The sequence below is a fragment of the Anolis carolinensis genome, chromosome 4 (genome assembly GCF_035594765.1).
Source record: "Anolis carolinensis isolate JA03-04 chromosome 4, rAnoCar3.1.pri, whole genome shotgun sequence".
NCBI classification, from domain to species: Eukaryota; Metazoa; Chordata; class Lepidosauria; order Squamata; family Dactyloidae; genus Anolis; species Anolis carolinensis.
In genome coordinates, this window is record NC_085844.1 from 120,068,749 (window position 1) to 120,090,880 (window position 22,132).

General features: G+C 37.0%; 1 protein-coding gene and 1 long non-coding RNA gene across 2 annotated transcripts; one reads left to right on the plus strand and one right to left on the minus strand.

Annotated features, from left to right (window-relative positions):
* Positions 1-805: 805 nt before the first annotated feature.
* Positions 806-9,009, minus strand: LOC134298230 (uncharacterized). The gene is made up of 2 exons (XR_010005191.1): positions 8,868-9,009; positions 806-1,027 (listed from the first exon to the last, which is right to left on the minus strand). It is a non-coding gene; the product is annotated as an uncharacterized LOC134298230 (long non-coding RNA).
* rpp40 (ribonuclease P/MRP subunit p40) lies at positions 8,986-19,205 on the plus strand. Its single transcript, XM_003230109.4, has 8 exons — positions 8,986-9,261; positions 11,396-11,540; positions 11,946-12,014; positions 12,202-12,297; positions 13,896-14,021; positions 15,928-16,126; positions 16,317-16,451; positions 18,264-19,205. Exons 1-8 carry the CDS (start codon positions 9,001-9,003, stop codon positions 18,457-18,459), a joined length of 1,227 nt encoding a protein of 408 aa, XP_003230157.1. The 5' UTR covers positions 8,986-9,000; the 3' UTR covers positions 18,460-19,205.
* The last annotated feature ends 2,927 nt before the right edge of the window (positions 19,206-22,132 follow it).

Below are 22,132 nucleotides of genomic sequence, written 5' to 3' on the forward strand. Positions count from 1 at the left end.
ATATTTTATATCATTCTATTCCATTCTATTATTCTATTATATTATCCTATTATTATTATATGATTATGCTATTCTGTTATTATATCCCATTATTATATTATCCTATTAATACCATATTATTGTCATTTTCTGTTATTATTATATCCTATATTATATTATCTCATTAATATATTGTATATCATTATATTATTATTATATTATCATATTATTATTATAGTATATTATATTATTCATCATTCATGACTACATTGAAACTAGAATAGAGAGAAATAAGCGTGGAAACCTTGTGAAACCTAAATTGCAAGAGGTACCATAGATTGTTGTACATGTAAATAATGGTAGTAACAAGAAATTCTTGATAGGATTCATAGTTTGTCTGGTTATGCTGGTTTGTGATGACAACTACTTTACAGTATATAATAAATGTTCATTTTGTTGTTCAACAATAAATGTGAGCTCTTCTTCATGGAAAAATAAGACATCCCCTGAAAATAAGACCTAGTGCATCTTTGGGAGCAAAAATTGATATAAGACCCTGTCTTATTTTCAGGGAAACAGGGTATGATTTGTAATAGATTTTTCCTCCTATTGACAGGGAGCTATATTCTGGGCCAATATGCACGAAGATTTAGATTATAGGATATGCTATTTTTGTTTAGAGAGACAGTGTGGTATAGTGGTTTGAGTACTGGACTATGACTTTGGAGACCAAAGTTTGATTCCTTGATCAGCCATGGAAACTACCAGTCACCCATTCACAGCTCCACTCAGTTGGAATAAATTGAAGGCAGAGAAAAAACAGTAATTCATGTTTAATATTTATTATAACTAGTTATTGGAGCAATCTTTCTTTCTTTGATTGGGATAATCTGAAAAAAAAGGTTTAATTTTTTTTAATGTACCAAAGTGAGCTGGTATTCTTGGCAGAGGACAAGTCTTTTTAACATTTTCACTTCTTCCAAGTAAGAAATCCCTCCTGTCAACAGTTTCTCTGTAGCTCTCCCAAACTGCATTCTCCAAGGAAAAGCTAAGAAGAGAAAGAAATCAAAAGTGGATTAAAGATATATATATGCATCATCACTACTAGTAGAAAAGATGGCTCCTGCAGAGAAGATTACCTGCACCATATACTTATATTGAAGACCCAGAGGCAAAGGCAATCTTCTGCTAGCCCTTCTAGTTGCCATTTTGATTGCTGCTAGTCAAAGCAGAAGGTAGAGCTGTGCCCACATGGCAATGGGCCTTTAAGCTCTGAGTTGTTTAGGGCTTGATACAATAGTAGCAACATCTTGCACCCCATCCTAAAATCAGAAGCCCTAAAGATGGTAGTGTGTGCTCTGTTAGCCTCAAGGCTGAACTTCTGCAACACGCTGTACATTGGGCTACCTCTGTACCAATTTTGTACATTCCCATTAGTTCAAAACATGGCAGCCAGATTGGCTACAGGAACATCTAGGAGTGAGAATATAACACTACATTAACTGGTTGCCAGTTTTTTACAGGCAAAGTACAAAGTGTTGGTTATAACCTTTAAAGCTTTATGTTGTTTGGGTCCTGGTTACCTATAGGATTGCCTTCTCTCATATAATCTATCCTGGACACTGAGGTCCTCTGGGGGACACTTACTTCAGCCTGCCAGAACCCAACTGGCAACCATCACCCAGAGGACCTTTTAATCAGCCGCCCCAAGATTATAGAATGACCTGCTGGAAGAGTTTAGACATCTAGTTCAGCTGTCAGAATCTGAGAGACAATTGAAGGTCTATCTCTTCTGGCAGGCCTACCCAGGCAATTTTGAACTATGAATTTTAAATTCACATTCTATGTCTATTGTATTTTAATATGTATGCCATGTGTTTTAATATATATGTATTTATAGTAGTGTTTTAATATATGTATTTTATAGTACTTACGGTATTTTACATCAATGTATTTTGACTGTGTTGTACCCTGCCTTGAGCTGTGAGGAGAGGCAAGTACATTTTTATAACCACCATCACCATTAAACTAACTTATTTCACTGTGTTATTTAGGCCTGTAATAGATAACTTCTTACTAAGAGGGCATTGATACAGTAGAGTCTCACTTATCCAAGCTAAACCGGCCGGCAGAAGCTTGGATAAGCGAATATCTTGGATAATGAGGGATTAAGGAAAAGCCTATTAAACATCAAATTAGCTTATGATTTTACAAATTAAGCACCAAAACATCATGCTATACAACAAATTTGACAAAAAAGTAGTTCAATACGCATTAATGTTATGTTGTAATTACTGTATTTACGAATTTAGCACCAAAATGTCACGATATATTGAAAACATTGACTACAAAAATGGCATGGATAATGCAGAACCTTGGATAAGTGAGGCTTGGATAAGTGAGACTCTACTGTACCTCCAAACGCAAACATAGAAAGTACAATCACAGTGTAATCAGAGGTTATACTGGAAAAATGCCCCAACATGATACCAACTTATATTTTAATGCAACAAACAGGTTTCATTTTAACAAAATATTATTTCTTTAAATGGGAGATATGGTTCTCTGATGGCTTTTCCAGATGGTAGAGTGGAATAAACATGGCATTAAAAGTGTAAGAATTCATTTTACTTAATTAACTTTTAATTATGCCCTTCACTGCAACAAATTAGGCTGGCTGCATGAACATTAAAATTGCATTAACCTTTAATTTGATTTTCTGCTCCATATTGCAATTTGATATATTTTTTAAAATCTTCATCAACAAGAAAGTGCCTTTTTTCAGCCTTGGGCACAATTCTCTTTTGTAGAGGAAGAAACGGGCATTCACAAGAAGTACTTCCTTTACAGTTAGAGTTTTAAGAAACAGTAATTATTTTACAATCTATTACAAGAAACAACTTTCCAAATTCCAATTTGTGTTATGTTTTTGTAGACTATTACCCGAAAGGCATTCTGTACAGGCTACCTGATCATATATTCTTTCGTCATTTCTGTGACAAAATGAAAATCATGCATAGTTCACGCTTGACCAGTCCACACACTGTCTTGCCAGAGAAAAGATATGTCAAGCAGATGAACAGTAAATAACAGGAACTTTTACTCTTTGAAATGCAGAGCAACATATATACAATCATGTGAACAGTTGCATTACCTCACACAATGTTCTTTTAAGAGAGAATTCAAATAATCCTTTAGATGTCCATACAAAATGTCTTCCTCTAACAGCTTAGGAGCAAAATCTCCTAAGCTGCTGGAGGAAGACATTTTGTATGAACATTATATATATATTTATAATGCATAGGGGTTGCTCATATAAAATGGCAAGATGCCTTATTTGGTCATTAACCACTTATATTTATTTGTACCTAAGTAGGATAATTATGTAATTTTCAAATTGGAGCTAGTGCTTCAACACTTTAACATTTTATATGAAGGATAATAATAATAATAATAATAATAATAATAATAATAATAATAATAATAATAATAATAACAACTTTATTTTTATACCCCGCCCCATCTCCCCAAGGGGACTCGGGGCGGCTTACATGGGGCCAAGCCCAGGCAACAAACAATATAAAACTCAGCAATAAAAAACAAATTATAAACAAATAAAATCACATATACCAATAAACAATAAACACACTTTGATAAAAACCTGGGTTTAACAATACATTAGCAGTAAGGCAAACAGCTCTTCTTATGAAATCAAAGCACTAGCCATCCATCTGAAAATTACGAGAGTAAAAATCATAGGAGTTTACCATGGCATGCTTGATTTTTGATAAGCCATTGAAGGGGGATGCTATAAGCCTGGAATCATGTCAGAGAAGGAACATTTCACTCTTACCCCTGACCATGCTTTTGATCAGAATACACTCACGGTGCTTCTGTTGTCCTCAATGGGAGAGAAATTCCCTATCGGCATTGATTTCTTTCTATTTTAGTAATAAATATAATAGACATTCTGATAAGGAACTTATCAGAAGCAAAAGGTTGACGCCCATTTATGATATCTAACCAGCTGAGGTCCCCTTATGGAAATTATTCAAATAATTGTTGAGAAAGAAAGAACTTATTATGCTTGGATTTATCTGCAATGTTTATATTGCTTCGTCTATTTGTTTTCTCATGATAGCAGGGTGGCTATAAAACATGAGCATTCAATATGAGTACAATGCAACCACCGTATTTGTGGGATACGTTCTAAAATTGACTACCACCCCAGTAGATACCTGAAACCATAGATAATAACAAAACTTATATTTTGACTATAATTGGGCTAGAAGCGTACCATTTAATTGCACTAGGGGCCTATAACAATGGTTCCCAACCATTGGTCCTCGAGGTGTTTTGGACTGTAGTTCTCACAATTCCTAACAGCTGGTAAGATGGCTGGGATTTCTGGGAGTTGAAGTCCAAAACAACTGAGGACTAAAGGTTGGGAACCACTGGCCTAGAGAGGCCCACAAACACTTCTGGTATGTGTGTGTGTGTGTGGGGGGGGGGGGGGGGACGGGACTTTTTGAAGCATGGTTAAGTGAAACTGGATATCAAATCTGACAATACTGACTTCCTCACAAGACAGTTATTAAGACTGAGAGGTAAAACCCACTGCTCACTTTTTACATAGTATTAGTGAAATTAGTGAAATGACAGTAATTGGGGAAACAGTCTACCTCTATAGCTTTTGTTGAACTGTATCACGAAGAGAAAGAAATGCTTTTGTTGTCATACGTGAAAACATGCATAACGGTTGCTTGGAAACTCCTGCCTCAACAGGTATTATATATTCAAAAAATTCAATTGCCTGGAACATCTTGCTCTTTGAAGCAAGCAATTAGGTGTGTATAAAATGAACATTGATTAGAGATGTCATTTCAGGAAAAAGTATTGTGTAAACAATGGAGGACAACCAATTGATTTATTATATTTTGTCCTGTGTGTAATTTTGATGGCACAAGCTTGTTTTTCACGCACGCCACTGCTATGGCTTCAAGAATGACATACCTGAGGCTAATTCAATGAATGTAATGAGTGCAGATTTCACGCTCAACTCCAGATGCAAGTATTTAGATCCTACATGTTATTTTATTTATTTGAAGCATTTTTACCTGCTCTTCAACTATGAAAGGCTCCCAGGGCTTTTAAAAGATCAATAATGACACAGTCTTTGCGCCCACAAAATAAAATAAAAAAGAGACGAGAAGAGAGCATGTAAAAAGCAATTTCAGGCACTAGTTCTTAATTGCACTCACTTTTTTTTTCAAAGTGACAAATCCTTAATATGCTAAGAAAATAAAGGAAGCTGACAGCTCAATGTTGTCAGGTGACAAGTTTTCTTTCCTTGCCTCATATTCTTTCTTGTCCTCCCAGCTTTCTCACTGCAAACTAGGGAGTTCTTTTTCAAACATCCTTTATATGGCTGGAGTTACACTTGTACCTGTTCCGACTTATATACATATTCAGCTTAAGAACAAACCTACAGAACCTATCTTGTTCATACTAGGAGGTGGGCTGGGGGAGAAGAGGTTAATCCTAGTACAGAGATCAAGCGGGACTATTACAGATACACTGCAAGACCATGGCATGATGGGGTTTGCCCATCAATCGCAGGGGAGAGGTTTGTTGCAGGGAAGTGGCACACAAACAAGGGCTTATGCACAGTCCTACTTCTGTGCTAGTTTGCCCCCTTCATACAGCAAGATCTGTATCAATGAAAGAAATCCCCTTACAGCCACAGAGCCAGAATTGGAAAGTGCAGTCAGCCAGCTGCCTTGATCCATCAGTGAAAGGTTTCTAACAGTTTTGATCTCTATTGTTACTTCTAGGCAGGCCCAAACCATTTTGTTTAGGCAAGATTTTAAAAGACAAATGTTTCTTATACCAGGCCAGGTGTTGTGTGGTGTTTGATATTATTTAAATTAGTTTTTAATGGTTCTGTTTATTTTTAAATAGTGCTTGGTTTAATTCTATTTTAGTATTTATAGTCTTTAGGTTTTATATTGTATATTGTGCTTTTTGTGTATTGTATACTGTATTTTTTAGCTCTGCCGATTTGAGTCTCAACTATAGTACCAGAAGCAAGTTCTTTGTAAAACTAACAGCCTTATGTGTTGTCAATGGTTTTATGGCCATCATCACTGGGTTGCTGTGAGCTTTCTGGGCTGTATGGCCATGTTCCAGAAGCATTCTCTCCTGACGTTCTGCCCACATCTATGGCAGGCCTCCTCAGAGGTTGTTGAGGTCTGTTGGAAACTAGGCAAGTCGGGTTGATATATGTGTGGAAAGTCCAGGATGGGAGAAAGAACTCTTGTCTGTTTGAAGAAAGTCTGAATGTTGCAACTGGCCACCTTGATTAGCATTGAAAAGCTTCAAAGTCTGATTGATTCCTACCTGGGGGAATCCTTTGTTGGGAGGTGTTAGCTGACCCTGATTGTTTCATGTCTGGAATTCCTGCCTTCTGAGTGTTGTTTTTTATTTGCTGTCCTAATTTTAGATTTTTTTTAATACTGGGAGCTAAATTTTGTTCATTTTCATGGTTTCCTTCTTTCTGTTGAAATTGTCCACTAATAGTCGTAATTGACAACTCAGTACAATTTTAGTCCCTGTCCTAATACTTTGCATAATACTTTAGTCTCATGTTCCTCCAGTTGGGGGGCCCTCCCCCCAGCAACAATATAGTACTACCATAGAGTCTCGCTTATCCAACATTCTGGATTATCCAACAAGGTCTGCCTTTTAGTAGTCAATGCTTTTGTAGTCAAGTTTTCAATACATTGCGATATTTTGATGCTAAATTCGTAAATACAGTAATTACCACATAACATTACCATGTATTGAACTGCTTTTTCTGTCGATTTGTTGTAAAACATGATGTTTTTGTGTAAACGTAATTTGACGTTTAATAGGCTTTTCCTTATTCCCTCCTTATCCAACATTTTCGCTTATCCAATGTTCTGCCAGCCTGTTTATGTTGGATAAGTGAGACTCGACTGTATATAATACTACTGTGGTATGCTAATAATATAATATATTGTATATACAGTACATATTATACTGATACTGATAATACAATATAATAATATTAATTATATATTATATATTACATGCAATATTACTAATAATATTAAAGTATATTGGTATAGTACAATATAGTAATATATAATCCTCATATTGTGCTATGCTAGTACAGTAGAGTCTTACTTATTCAACATAAACGGGCTGGCAGAACATTGGATAAGCGAAAATATTGGATAATAAGGAGGGATTAAGGAACAGCCTATTAAACCTCAAATTACATTATGATTTTACAAATTAAGCACCAAAACATTATGTTTTACAATACATCGACAGAAAAAGCAATTTAATACAGTAGAGTCTCACTTATCCAAGCTAAACGGGCCGGCAGAAGCTTGGATAAGCGAATATCTTGGATAATAAGAAGGGATTAAGGAAAAGCCTATTAAACATCAAATTAGGTTATGATTTTACAAATTAAGCACCAAAACTTCATGTTATACAACAAATTTGACAGAAAAAGTAGTTCAATACGCAGTAATGCTATGTTGTAATTACTGTATTTACGAATTTAGCACCAAAATATCACGATCTATTGAAAACATTGACTACAAAAATGGCTTGGATTATCCAGAGGCTTGGACAACCAAGGCTTGGATAAGTGAGACTCTACTGTACATGGTAACATTATGCAGTAATTACTGTATTTACAAATTTAGCACCAAAACATCACAATGTATTGAAAACATTGACTACAAAAACAATGACTACTAAAAGACAAACTGCGTTGGATAATACAGAACGCTGGATAAGCGAGACTACTGTAATACAATAATTATATATTATATATTACATGTAATATTAGTATAGTACAATATAGTAATATATAATGCTTATATTGTGCTATGCTAATAATATAATATATTGAATGTACATAACTTGTACAAGACCTTAAGATCATGGGGGGGGGGGAGGTGTACATAGATGCTGTTTTTATATTTTTATGTTTTAATATCTTAATATCCACCTGAACATCAGGAAGAACTTCCTCACTGTGAGAGCTGTTCAGCAGTGGAACTCTCTCCCCCGGGCTGTGGCGGAGGCTCCTTCCTTGGAGGCTTTTAAGCAGAGGCTGGATGGTCATCTGTCGGGGGTGCTTTGAATGCGATTTCCTGCTTCTTGGCAGGGGGTTGGACTGAATGGCCCATGAGGTCTCTTCCAACTCTACTATTCTATTATTCTAATGTTAATGGTTTTAAATTGTATTTATATGTTGATTGTTTCTATTGATTTTTGTTGTTGTTTTATTTGCTTTGTATAATGTGGCATTGAATTTTTGCCTAAATATGTGTTGTACGCAGCTCTGAGTCCCCTGCGGGGTGAGAAGAGCGAGATAGAAATGAAGTAAATAATAATACAGTAGAGTCTCACTTATCCAAGCTAAACGGGCCGGCAGAAGCTTGGATAAGCGAATATCTTGGATAATAAGGAGGGATTAAGGAAAAGCCTATTAAACATCAAATTAGGTTATGATTTTACAAATTAAGCACCAAAACATCATGTTATACAACAAATTTGACAGAAAAAGTAGTTCAATACACAGTAATGTTATGTTGTAATTACTGTATTTATGAATTTAGCACCAAAATATCATGATATATTGAAAACATGACTACAAAAATGGCTTGGATTATCCAGAGGCTTGGATAAACGGGGCTTGGATTAGTGAGACTACTGTAATAACAATTTGTAAGCCGCTCTGAGTCCCCTTCGGGGTGAGAAGGGAGGGATATAAATGTAGTAAATAAAGAAATAATAGCAGAGACGGCTGACGCCAATATATTGTTTCTAAAGAAATTGCTTACTATAACCACATTGACATGACGTTTAAGAACCAAGACTTCATTCCCGGGGACAAGACGCAACAACTTCACTTTGGCCATTCCAGTGAGTGTAGTGAAGTATTGGGAGAACCGCTTCCCTAAGCGGGCAACACGCATGCGCATAGCTTGCCCCGCCCACCTGCGACTCCTCCTTGCCCCTTTCTCTGTCCCTTCTCTCTACCGACGAGCGCGTGACGCTCAGGCACCGCCCCCTCATTGTGGGTACGCGACCGGAGAGGAAAAGGAAAGCATGTTCGTCCCTCTGAGGTGGCTCCGCGAGACTCCCCGCCACCTGCTGGTGTGCGAGAGGAGCCACCTGCGGCACGAGCGCTCCCGCCACGCGGCGCACGTGCGGAGCCACGCCTTCAACTGCCGGGTGAGCGCGCGGGAGGGGGGAGGGAGGAGGGAGGCGGCGCGTGGCGGCCAGAGCCGTTGGTCCGCTGGGAAGGGAAACGTGGCCGAGCATCTCTGAGGAGAAGCGTAACGTCACTTTAAGGCAGTGGGATATTCCCCCGCCCCCTCTGGTGATGGTCCTGATTCCATAGCATTGACTGAGGGCAGTTGAAGAGATGTCAAACTGCATTCAGTCTGCAGTGTAGATAAGTGGTTCTCAACCTGTGGGTCCCCAGGTGTTTTGGCCTACAGCTCCCAGAAATCCCAGCCAGTTTACCAGCTGGGAGTTGAAGGCCAAAACATCTGGGGGGGAACCACTGGTAAATAAACCTTACCCTCACAAATATGAACCTTCGCGCACCCACATACCTGGCAACTTCACTTATTTTCCTGAGGCCTGGCCTGCCAGTAGCAATGCCATTATGACACCATGTCTTGTATGTTTGTAGAGTCTCCATAGGTTCTTTTCAAGCTGAATTCGACTTGCTGGCAGTCGGCAACAACAAAAACTTGTTTCAAATTCCAACAAAGGATTCTTCCAGGCAGGAAGCATCCAAGTTTTGAAGCTGCAAGGCTTCAAAGTATTTTACCAAATATATACAGACACATGCATATGTTGTGTGCACACATATGTACAGTAGAGTCTCACTTATCCAACATAAATAGGCTAGCAGAAAACTGGATCAGTGAAAATGTTGGATAATAAGGAGGGATTAAGGGAAAGCCTATTAAACGTCAAATTACGTTATGATTTTATAAATTAAGCAGCAAAAACATGTTTTACAACAAATCAACAGAAAAAGTAGTCCAAGACATGGTAACGTATGTAGTAATTACTATATTTATGAATTTAGCACCAAAACATTGCAGTATATTTAAAACATTGACTACAAAAACATTGGCTACTAACAAATTGACTACAAATAAAGATAGAATTGCATAAAATGAATTTACAGTAGCAACATTGTTGGAAATCAAATCCACAAAAAGTCCAATCCTTGCTGTCTAGAAATAGCTGTGGATCAGGGCGGGAGGCAAACTGCATTGAATAATCCAGAACGTTGGATAAGTGGATGTTGGATAAGTGAGACTCTACTGTACCATAAAAGGGGAGCATTTTGGAAGAGTTGCAATGTGCAGAGGAAATACTCCCTGAAAGACAGGTTTTAGAGAAGACAAACACTCTTTGAAAATGAACAAAATCTGGCTACCAGCATTGAAGAACTCTAAAATCAGGACAGTAAATAAAGAACAACACTCAGAAAAAAGAGGAATTCCAGACAGGAATCAATCAGAGCTGGTTAACACCTCCCAAAAAAGGATTCCCCCAGGCAGGAAGCAACCAGGCTTAGAAACTGCAAAGCCATTAAATGTTATTCAGTCTGACCAATTGGAACATTCACAGCTGCCTCAGGCAGACAAGAGTTCTTTTTTCCACACTGGACATTCCACATATATATAAACGTCACTTGCCTAGTTTCCAATAGACCTCACTGTCAGAACCTCACAGCCTCTTAGGAGGCCTGTCATAGATGTGGGTGAAACGTCAGGAGAGAATGCTTCTAGAACATGGCCATACAGCCCGGAAAACTCACAGAAACCCAGTGATTCCATCCATGAAAGCCTTTGACAACACAGTCAATGTTATAGTTTGCTGAGGCAGCAACATTACTTGCCAGAGAATGCTAAAGACGTTTTCAAACAATATAATAATAATAATAATAATAATAATAATAATAATAATAATACAAACCACAACTCCCATGATCCCATAGCACTGAGCATGTCAGTTAACTGGTGTCCAACTGCATTAATTCTAGAATGTTGATGCATCCTTGCTGTCACTACGCATGTGGAAGGGGAGATGTGGAAGGAAGAGTCAGGTTGAAACACAGTAAATGAAATCAAATTCTAATATTTCACTAGAAACTGAAGAGTATTATTTGATGTGTGCACAATGGCATCTTAATAGTTTTACTTGCTATTGCAATGTTTCATTTAAAGTACTGTGTTGTAATTGTATTTTTAAGCAAAAGAGCTGCTTAAAAAGAGGTATCATAGTCAGTTTTATCAATTAGCAGAAGATCTCATTCGTGTCCCAAATATTCTCTGAATAGGTATCCTTGTTCATCCCTGAATGTGGAATCGTTCCAGAAATATTGAAAAATGCAATTGGAGACTTTGGGGAGTACTACTTGGTGAAGAAATTGCCCCTTCATGAGTTAGTAACAGAGGAGTTTATTAATACATTTGTGAAGAAAGGTAAGAGAGAAAAGAAATGTGTCTGTGATAGTTAGATGGACTTAATTCTCCATTGGTTATTCTAATTATTTTAAGGAAAGATATGGCAAGAGAATTTGTGACTTTTTGATGTAATCATTCTTGTGCTGTTCAGAGAAATTAGAATCACATTCTTATATTGATTTTCTGCAACAGTTAATTTATAGGAAATTATAACTGCCCAGGTTCCCCTCTTGTTTAAGAATTGAGGGGAATCAGTCTAGTGTCAGAAACTGACAATAGTCATAATGAGGAAGTTTTTTGCTTTTTAAAAGAAAGAATAGGATGTAATAAACAACAATCAGACAGTCATTTAAACAAACAAACCTCTTCCAGTGTAGCTTTACATTTTCCCATTCAAAAGGCTATATTAATTTTGTGTTTTAGGATCATGTTATGCTCTTACATATAATACAAGGATTGACCAAGACAATACTGCTGCTCTACTACCAACAGGTAGGGCATTTATTCAAATTTTATAATCTTTTACAAATGTTACATATCAATCCTTGATTTAGTGGGACAAGTGAGTGGTTCCTGAAATCTGCAAGATGGGAATAAGGGCATGACAGAGGGGGGAGGTGATGTAATTTATATATTTGCATAGTAATTAAAATACTGTTACTTTAAATATTTTTAATAGGCAAACTAATTATATCAGTAGACAAGGACACATATGAAGAACTTGGATTACAAGGCCATCCTTCTCTTTATTCTGGTAAAAAACCAATGAGATACGGTAAGTAATCCCATTCTCCAGTAATGAGATATTCAGTTGGAGTAAATAAAATAATTCAACAATCTTTATGCAATATGTAGTTATACAGTTGTAGATTATAAACTCACCTTGTACTCACATTTACTCAATCTGTGGTGGAGTTAGACTTCTAAAGTCATCTATAGCCTGGGCTCCAAAAATCAAAAGGACCTATTTAATCATGTAGAGCTTAGATTGTATTAGTGAGGCATTGCTCTAGATCAACGGTTTCCAAACTTATTCGATCATTGAATCCTTCAAAAGAATTCCCCGCCCCCAAGTAACCTTAACTCTGTCACTAAGCATGGTGAACCCACAAATTATTTCCTCTTTAATCTACTCCTATTTTCTGGGTGTTTTGTATAATATAATAGGTTTGGAATAAAAAGAAAACATTTTACATATAAACACAAAGCTTTAAGTTGGTACAAGAAAATACTGGATATGACTACAAACATTTCTTTTGGTATAGGAAAATATTAGATTCACATCTAAAATTATGCAAGAAAGTTATTCTTTTTTATCTACAATAGTTTTGAAATTGTGATTTACAGTAGAGTCTCGCTTATCCAACATAAACGGGCCGGCAGAACGCTGGATAAGCAAAAATGTTGGATAATAAGGAGGGATTAAGGAAAAACCTATTAAACATCACATTATGTTATGATTTCACAAATTAAGTGCCAAAACATGTTTTACAACAAATCGACAGAAAAAGCAGTTCAATACACGATAACATTATGCAGTAACTATTGTATTTATGAATTTAACACTAAAATCACAATGTATTGACAACATTGACTAAAAAAATACTGACTACTAAAAGGCAGACTGCGTTGGATAATACAGAACGTTGGATAAGCAAAGGTTGGATAAGCGAGACTACTGCATATTCAAAAACTGAATACGTGAATCCGGGGTGGCATCCAAACTTACTCCTAAATTTGTTTGTAAGCTGAAAAGTCGTATTCGCATCAATAGGTGGACATAAAAGAGAGCATTGCTCAAATATTTTTTTCTGACAACTGACACCTATACATCTGTCAGTCCTACCCAATAGTCATTCTATGGCACAGATTCAAATTTTGTTATTAAAGCAGAGGTACATTTAATTTCAATAAAATCATCATACTCTGGCATGGATTTTTAAAAAAAGGTTTTAGTGATTTTGGCTCTGCAGAACACAGTTTGGGGAGGTAAGATTGTCATCTTCTCAGGCCTTAGTAATTGTGTAATGATCTTACACATGGTATTTTGTAATCACATGAAAATATCTTTATTTAGCCAGACATTTGTGGAATTGAGGCATTTCTCATTGTTCTTTTAATTTAGGAAAATTGAAATGTTTTTTTAGTAACATTGTTTTGTGGAGTGAAAAATTGTTTTTATTTGTATTTTAATTTGCAAAGTGAATAGTAATATATAAATATTATATATAATATCACTGCTGTATTCATGTTATAATTTTTAATTAAAATGCATAACAGCCATTTTTTAAAAATGAGAACATACTTTAGTTACCCAATTAATATAAAATGTATTGCTACGTACCTCCATTGTTTGTCTTTTTCTCTTATTAGTTATTACTGTTAACCTGACTGATTCAGCCTTTGACCTTGATAGCAAGAAACGTAGCAGAGTGATTTGGGCCTTGAAAGAAAAAAAGCCACTGGAGTTTGATTTCTTATTGGCCTGGCATTACACAGGTAATAGTGGGCTGATCATGAAAGATAACTGCGAAAGATGTGGAATCAGATATCATTGTGGTTTACATAATGTTTCCTCGAGTAGAATTTTCCAAACTGTTAATGTGTTGCATGAAAAATGTTGGGAGACAAAACTGGAGGAAGGAACCATATCCCCCCTCCCCAGACCTCCTCTCCCTGCTACAGGAAACAAAGGCTGCCTGATGAGTTGGATGCCATAATAATACGAACAGGCCACCCTCCTCCCTTGAATCCAGCAGCTGCTTGGAGAAGCTCGCTGGCAGATCTAAGGGAGGAGGGCTGGCCATATTCATTAGGCTCGCCACTAAGTGCCAGGATACCTTGGCTGCTGCAGGTCAGGTGGCTGAGGAAGGTGGCCCCTCCCATGTTGCTCCCCAGGCCTCCTCCCCCGCCACTGGGAGCAAAGAAACAAAATGGAGTGATTATAGAGGAAACTATGCAAGTGTTCTACAAGCTTTAAAGGAAATTCTAGCACATATTTACTTGTTGTTACTCATAAATGACAAAAATCTTAGAAATGTATATTATTATCTTACAAATCATATATAGGCAGTCCCCAAGTTACAAACAAGATAGGTTCTGTAGGTTTGTTCTTGAGTTGAATTTGAATATAAGTTGAAACAAATACATTTTTTAAGTCTAAAATATCTAATTTTTTTAGCTTTGGATAGCATAGGGAAGGGTTAACGCCCCTATGGTGTGTGTTTTTGCTGTCTATGCCCCTGTTTAGAAAAGTTCCACTCACTTTCTGTCCGTGGGATAATTGGATTTTGAAAAATGTGGCTTGTTGTGGACAAAAGAAGTGATGAGAAAACTTTTCCCCATAACTTTCACAAGATAATTTCACTTTCTAGGGGTAGATTTCTCTCGCTTCCTGTTGTTTCACTTCTGTTCATAATTATGAGTCATTTGTAAGCCAGATGTTTGTAACTCAGAGATTTGAGTATTTTAAAAAATATAAATGAAAGGTTTTCATGAGATATGTTGTGTTCCCATACATTTTTTTCTTACAATATATGTATTTGTTCATGCCTCTTATGCATGTCTAAAAAGTGTGCAGCCAACATGAAAAGTTTGGAAAGTTCTGACCTAGAACATACATTCAACCCACTTACCGTGAACCCCTATCCACTTCCAGAAATTATCTGTGAAGGTTGGTATCTTGAGACATGTCTGTTAGAAAAGATCCTAAAAAGTGATTTGGGAACAGCATGCCTTCCTACTACCATTCAATACCATTCAATAAATATTATCCATATCCAAAATGGGGTAAATGTTTGGCCCTCTGCAACCTGCTGGAACTTTGCCTGTTCTCTGGAAATTCTTGAGATTATTGCCACATGCTATTTATTCATTTGAACTTCTATTTAGTGATCTCCCCCCCTTTTTCCATTTCTTATACAGCCCCCTTTTAAATCTTAATTCAGCTGAAAGTTCTTCAGACAACCATCTTGGTTTCTTTAGACATTTCCCATTTTTTCTTCTTATTGGATCTCATCTTTCAGGTCCAAGTAAACATATTTAAAAATATTATTTCCTTTTTGTTTGCTGCAAAGGAAACAGAAATCTGGGGAACCAGAATGAGAATAGGGTAGGAATTCATCCGTTTGGGGGAATACATAGATTAGGGGTGGAAATTGTGTGATTCTTCAAATGCGGTTAGATTCAACTCACTCCTAGCATTCTATGTTATTGACTTTGCTAGCCAGGATTGCCACAACTCAATAGTCCCAATAACATCTTGAAGTCTGCACTGCTGCAAAACATGTTATTCCTTTGCATTTTCTCAACAGTTTTGTATTTCTCGTTGACATACAATGATAAAATAATAGAAATAATTTGAAACAAAATACTGTTTTTGATTATCATTTAAAATGTTTTTAAGGTTCAGAAGAATTAAGCTTGAAATCATATTTCTCCCAAAATGAAATACACACCTATCAGCCAAAAATAACCTTCAAAACATTAAGAAATGTCCAGTGTCCACTGCTGGAGAATAATAAACTGCAAGGAGAGCCAGAAGCTGCGTGCAGTACACAGGAACTCTTTGAATGGCTTGGTGCCATTTTTACTAATGTTGGTTTGTAAGTATCTGCCGTTTGCATAAATGTATTCTGCTTATACCTTGGAGCTTTCTAATATATTGTGCCCTGTGTTTGAGTGAAAGAGATTGCTTTGTGTGAGATCTGATTGCCTGGTGCAATGATTTTTAAAAGAGTGTGTTGAAATGTTAATAGTCATGTTGAGTGTCCAATGTGATCTGTCTCTTTGCAGGGAAAACACATCTTCTAGTTTCTTATCAACCTATTCCTGTCCTCAGCCAAGCACACTAGTCGATCAGGCTTTGTTGTGTACAATAACTGGATTTATACTCCCAGAGAAGATAACTCATTTATTGGAACAGATATGGTAAGCTGTTTGTCATTGAGGCTGACTCAGCATTTGAAAGCATTGTCTGGGACTGTGTAGATTTCAGCTGCAATAGGACTTAAATACTTTCGAGCAGTGGTGTCAAACTTGTGGCCCTTCAGGTGTTTTGGACTTCAGCTCCCAGAAATCTCAGAAACCTGTACAAGATTGTGTTGCACATCTTTTTAAAAATATTAAACTGAGGCCTATATCTGACATGGCAGTGACGGTTGCATCAATATTTTCAGCGCTTCGCCTGGTGCTGAAAACCTTCTCCAAAGTGTTTCGCAGCTTTCTTGGAACAGGTTTTGAAAGTCTTTAGGACATGTGAGATATTGTAGGAGGAAGGAGGATTGTAAACCTCCGTTTTCTGTCTCAGAAGCTGCTTCCACAGATAAAGTGACAGCATTGACTTTTATACCCCAGTGAGGTCAAAGCAGCATTTGTGGTTCCTTCCCTTCCCTAGTTATCTCTTTATTCACATCGGAGCCCTATGAGCTAGGTTAGACCAGTAGTTCTCAACCTGTGGGTATCCAGATGTTTTGGCCTTCAACTGCCAGAAATCCTAACAGCTGGTAAACTGGCTGGGATTTCTGGGAGTTATAGGCCAAAACACCTGGGGACCCACAGGTTGAAAACCACTGTGTTAGACTAAAAAAAAAGTAATTGGGCCAAAACACCTGCGAGCTTCCTTACTGAGAAAGGATGTAACCCTAGATCCTCCTTGTACAAACTCTGAGGGGTTTTTTTTAAAAAAAAGGTTGGAAAGCATATCTTCATTTTATTGTGTATAAGTAAACATTTGTATAGTAGTGACCTTATGTCTTCATTTGTAGTCATTCTACAAAGTATTAGCCAAAAATGCTTTTGCAGTTGGCTTCACTTTATTACTATTTTACAGTGAATAACGAGACAAACCAAAGAGAAGCTAATTTTTGGAAAACTAAAAGAACTGGTTTTTAAATCAGAACGATTTAAGTGTGTGTTTCATTCTCTCCTTGGAGTTGGTGAGGCTTAAAGTAGCTGAACTTTTGCACTTTTATTTCTAATGTTTGACATACCAGAACTAGAGCTCTTTATTTTCAGATTATTTCCTTGACATCAGCGCTTCATATCTAGTTTAGTTATTGTGCCGCTGTTGTGTTTTTTTTAATAAAGAAAACTGGGTGTTTAAGTTTACATACTACCTAATGGTTAGTGGAAGCCACAAAGATGTATCTAATATTATTTCTTTTATGATTCTTTTATACTGGTATCTTGCTTCTTTTTAAAACTTCATTTCTTATTAGAATAACAAAGTAGGGCTATCATGTTAAGCAGAAGGTAGAAGGTCCTTCCTAATTCATAAACCACAAGTTTATAGACACAGATAGTTTCTGGAACTGTTAATTACAAATTATGATTTTGGTTTATTAACAAGAAAGTCCTTTTCATATATGACAAATGAATACCAAATGTCCAGACATGTTCTTTTTTCTCCGTCTCTGCACATTTATGGAGTGACACTATCTTTATACCAGGAGAAGACTGTTATTATTGCAGCTGTTAGTGTGTGACTCAGATGAGCAAATTAGTCACACTTGGCCTAGGTTTTCGTATTGATTTCAGTAGGATCTAAATACGATTGTCTTAATCTGGATCTCAACCAAGTTTTTGAGTGGAGTTTTATATACAATCATATTAATAAGTCTTATATTTCAGTAATTGTATATAGAATCAGGCTGTTTTATTAAAGTAATGGACTTAACATCTGTTGCAAAACTACATGGTGACTACTTTTCACTAGCCATGATTCCCTGTTTCTTTCCACAGCTGCTATTTTCAAGAACCAAAGTTGGCTCAATGGGCCACTCTGACTGTGCATGGCTTTGCTGACACCCCCATTTCCTGGAGAGAAAGCGAACACAGTTTCCTAAAGGGAGGGGAGAATTTATACAATTTTGTAATTTTTAGGAGCTTGGACTACTGGCTTCAGATGGCAGTAGGAGCGTATGATGATTGTCCTTAAACAGTGGTCATTGAAACCATGCAAAGATGTTACATTAAATAGGGTATAAGATATTTATTACCTGTCTGGATCAAATATAACTTTTTTAAATGCTATCATCATGTTTTTTAAAAATTGATCAGAAAACTGCAATTTTTTATATATTTTTGAGAATGATATGGTAAGGTGGAAAATAAAGACTACAACAATAAAAGTGCCTGTTTCAGAATGATGGTAACTTGATGAATCCCAGGCCCCACTGCAATGCTAATATCCTACTACTTTTCTATAAATTCATAGTGTGATTGTATTTGGACTATTGTGCATAGCTATTGTCATTACACTGGGTTAAAAGTAGTGTCAGACATATGGGAAGAGCAACAAAAAGAATCATGAAACTGGAATAACTGACTGAAACGTTAATAAAATGTGGGTTTTTTTAGATTGAAAGATAGGAGGATAAGAGGAGCCATAATAGAGATTTATAAATGATGTGGAGAAAATAAATAAAGAGAAACACACCCTCTCTCATGATGTTGGATCCCAAAATAATCTCCTGGACCTGAATCGTGTATGTGATTTAAGACTGCTATATTCTTTTTTAAAATTTACACAATGCACCGATAGACTGTGGAATTTACTACCACAAGGACCACTGATGTCAGCCAAAATAGATAATTCTATTCTGTTCGCTTTGTTGTTGATCCACTCCTTTGAGCTTCTGTTAGCACTGTCCGGTTTTGATTAAAAGTCGTCCAAGCACCTTTCATCTTATTGCCCATTCTTCATTTGCTAAATTATTCAACAGTACTTGTTGTCCAAGATATACATATTCAGTCACTTCCTCAATTTCATCTCCGTTTATCACAATGCAGCCCTAGACACGGCTCATTTTACATCCACTTCATTTTCTTCAAGTTCTTCAAGTTCATTTTTAGTCCTACTGATTTTGAGAGTCGAGCTAGTTGTTGGAGATCATGTTGTAAATCTTCTGGATTTTTGGCAAAAAGAACACAATTGTCTGCAAAAAGGAGATGAAAAAGTTGTTAGATATCACTTGAAATTCCGCCTCTAAATCTGATTTTTCTGAAGAGGCTTTCTAAAGTCGCTGCAAACAGTTTTGGCGATATTGTGTCGCCTCCTTTGTTTATTCTGATGTGACACACTTCTGACAACAGTTTTAAATCCATTGTGCACCAAATATTGATGCTTTTTATGATGTTCACATACGCTGGATTTACACCAACTTGGTGCAGAGCATTAAGGATAGATAGCATTGATCTCAACAGAGTCAAAGGCCTTTTGGTAATCAACAAAAGCAAGACAGATTGGAACTCGATAATCTGCTATTTTCCAGTAAGCGTGGATAAAATCGAGGGTGGAGTCTGAAGCTCACTTGTTCCCTGTTGATTTCTACATCTTGAGATACAGGAGCAACTTGAGTCGCTTCTGGAGTGAGAGAATTGGCCGTCTGCAAAGACATTGCCCAGGGGACGCCCAGATGTTTTGATGTTTTTACCATCCTTGTGAGAGGTTTCTCTCATGTCCCTGCATGGAGCTGGAGCTGATAGAGGGAGCTCATCCGCACTGGGATTCGAACCTGGTAGCTTTTAGGTCAGCAACCCAACCTTCAAGTCACTTAGTCCACTGCGCCATCTGGGGGCTCCGTGTGATAGGAGTGTGATAGGGCGAGAGTTGCTAAGGTTTTCTGTGTCTCCTTAATTACAATTACGGTTTCAGATGTCCAATCATTTGGTAAGATGGTGCTTTGCAAGTTTTGTATAATAATAACAAAGACAACAATAATAATTTTCTTACCCACCTCACCTCATGTCTTGAGACAGGGCACAACATAGTTAAAAACACATCATAAAGCATTCAGTAAAATAAATATATTGAAATGTATTTCTATGAAATAATAATAAGGATGACTTTGAAAGGGATTATACAGATTCAATAGATATCAGGTTGTATGTCACCTCCAGTATAGTGGATTTCTAAATACATTAATGGAAAACAGAAGCAGGTAGATGCTATTAATCTGATGCCCTCGTGAACACTGTATAAAAATTTAGTTGCCACTGTACTTATAGACAGTAGGATTATACTGTCAGCCGCTCAACCTTTGTGGGGATTAAGAACCTAAGATTCCTGAGAATAGATAAATTGTGAACATCGTTTGGGTAGTGCCCCAAACAACGAGGGTTAAATGAAAAGTAATGCCTCCACTTTCGTAACTCCTCAACAGATGGCAGTACTGGTATGTGGCAGGTACTGGCTTGTTCAGTAGACACTCCTCTACAGTTCCCTTTGGCGGGAAGCCTTAGCATTGAACAGTTGTGTTGTTAAAGTGCAAAGTATGAAACCCTGCGCAGACGGTCGGTCAATGCGACTTAAGCAACGTGCAGTCATTGAATTCTTGACAGCAGAAGGTGTCACCCCAAAGGAGATTCATCAGAGAATGCAAACTGTTTATGATGTTTGTGTTGATGTGAGTACTGTGCATCTTTGGGCAAGTAAGTTTAAAGATGTTGAGGTGGGAACATCTGACTTGCATGACAAACAAAGAGTTGGATGTCTGGCAACAGCAACCACCGAGTTTCACAAGCAAAAGGTTGACAGATTGATTCAGGACAATCGTCATATCACTCAGAGAGAAATTTCAAGCATAATTGGCATTTCACAAGAAAGTGGGTCACATTATTGCTTTGCTTGGCTATCGGAAGATCTGTGCACGATGGGTACTGTGTGATGGCTTCAGAAAACGTGTTCATCGTTGGCAAAAATTTATTCAATTGTCTGGTGATTATGTGGAAAAGTGAATAGTGGTAGTTTAACATTCAATAGAGTAACTACACTGGTGGGATGACTGAGCCTAATTGTGTGTGTTCCATTGGATGGTACCTCGCTCAGGTGGATGGTAGTGGCAGAGGAGGGGTGTTGCATGCATTCACTCTCATGGTGAAAAAAGTGAATGGGATGTTGGGAATGGGAGGAGAATGGATACCCTTCTCCCCATACAGCTGGTGCCCAATAAAGGTGGTGAAGGGTTAGTTGCCATTGTGGCAATAGTGTCACCCAATCATGATTAAATAACGACCAGGAATATGAAACACCTAGATTAATTCTTGTGTAGCAGTTTGTATTCACAAACACTACTGAGAATTAAAGCTCATTTTTTCATCATATGGAATGTGGTAAAAGTAGTGACATCAACATGAGTATACTTTTAGGAGAATAAGTCTTTTAGAGAAGAAATATGGCAACATGCTGAGATCTTGGAAATGTACCCCACTTGTAATATAGACAGCACACAATAAAATCCCAATGGGTTAACTGGTAGAAATAAATTATTTGAAGCAAACCAGGAAACAATGATTACAAGTTTTGCATATCTTTACATTTCATGTAGACAGAACATTTTGGCCTCTATGGCTTTACTAGAATATCTGTTCTAGTGAGCTTGACAACAGAAAGAAATTTGAATGTTGAATTCAGGCATTTTATTAAATATTGTACGAAGGCAGCACTTCAGACCCTTAATGCATACTTTCAGAAATTGTTCAGTGGAAAGCTGTTGCCTCCTGCAAATAGTTCAGCCTCTGAAGCTGATCAGACCTCCCCACTTTAATATATCTTCCTACTACTAGATTTACATTTTAAACATATGCACACATATTGGAGATGAAGCCTT

Bases quoted from the DNA above. Each gene is read 5' to 3' on its own strand.
- rpp40 (XM_003230109.4), top strand. From the start codon at position 9,001: ATGCGCATAGCTTGCCCCGCCCACCTGCGACTCCTCCTTGCCCCTTTC. The intron at 9,262-11,395 runs GTGAGCGCGCGG...TTCTCTGAATAG, and splicing joins GCCACGCCTTCAACTGCCGG to GTATCCTTGTTCATCCCTGA. The intron at 14,022-15,927 runs GTAATAGTGGGC...AATGTTTTTAAG, and splicing joins ATTGGCCTGGCATTACACAG to GTTCAGAAGAATTAAGCTTG.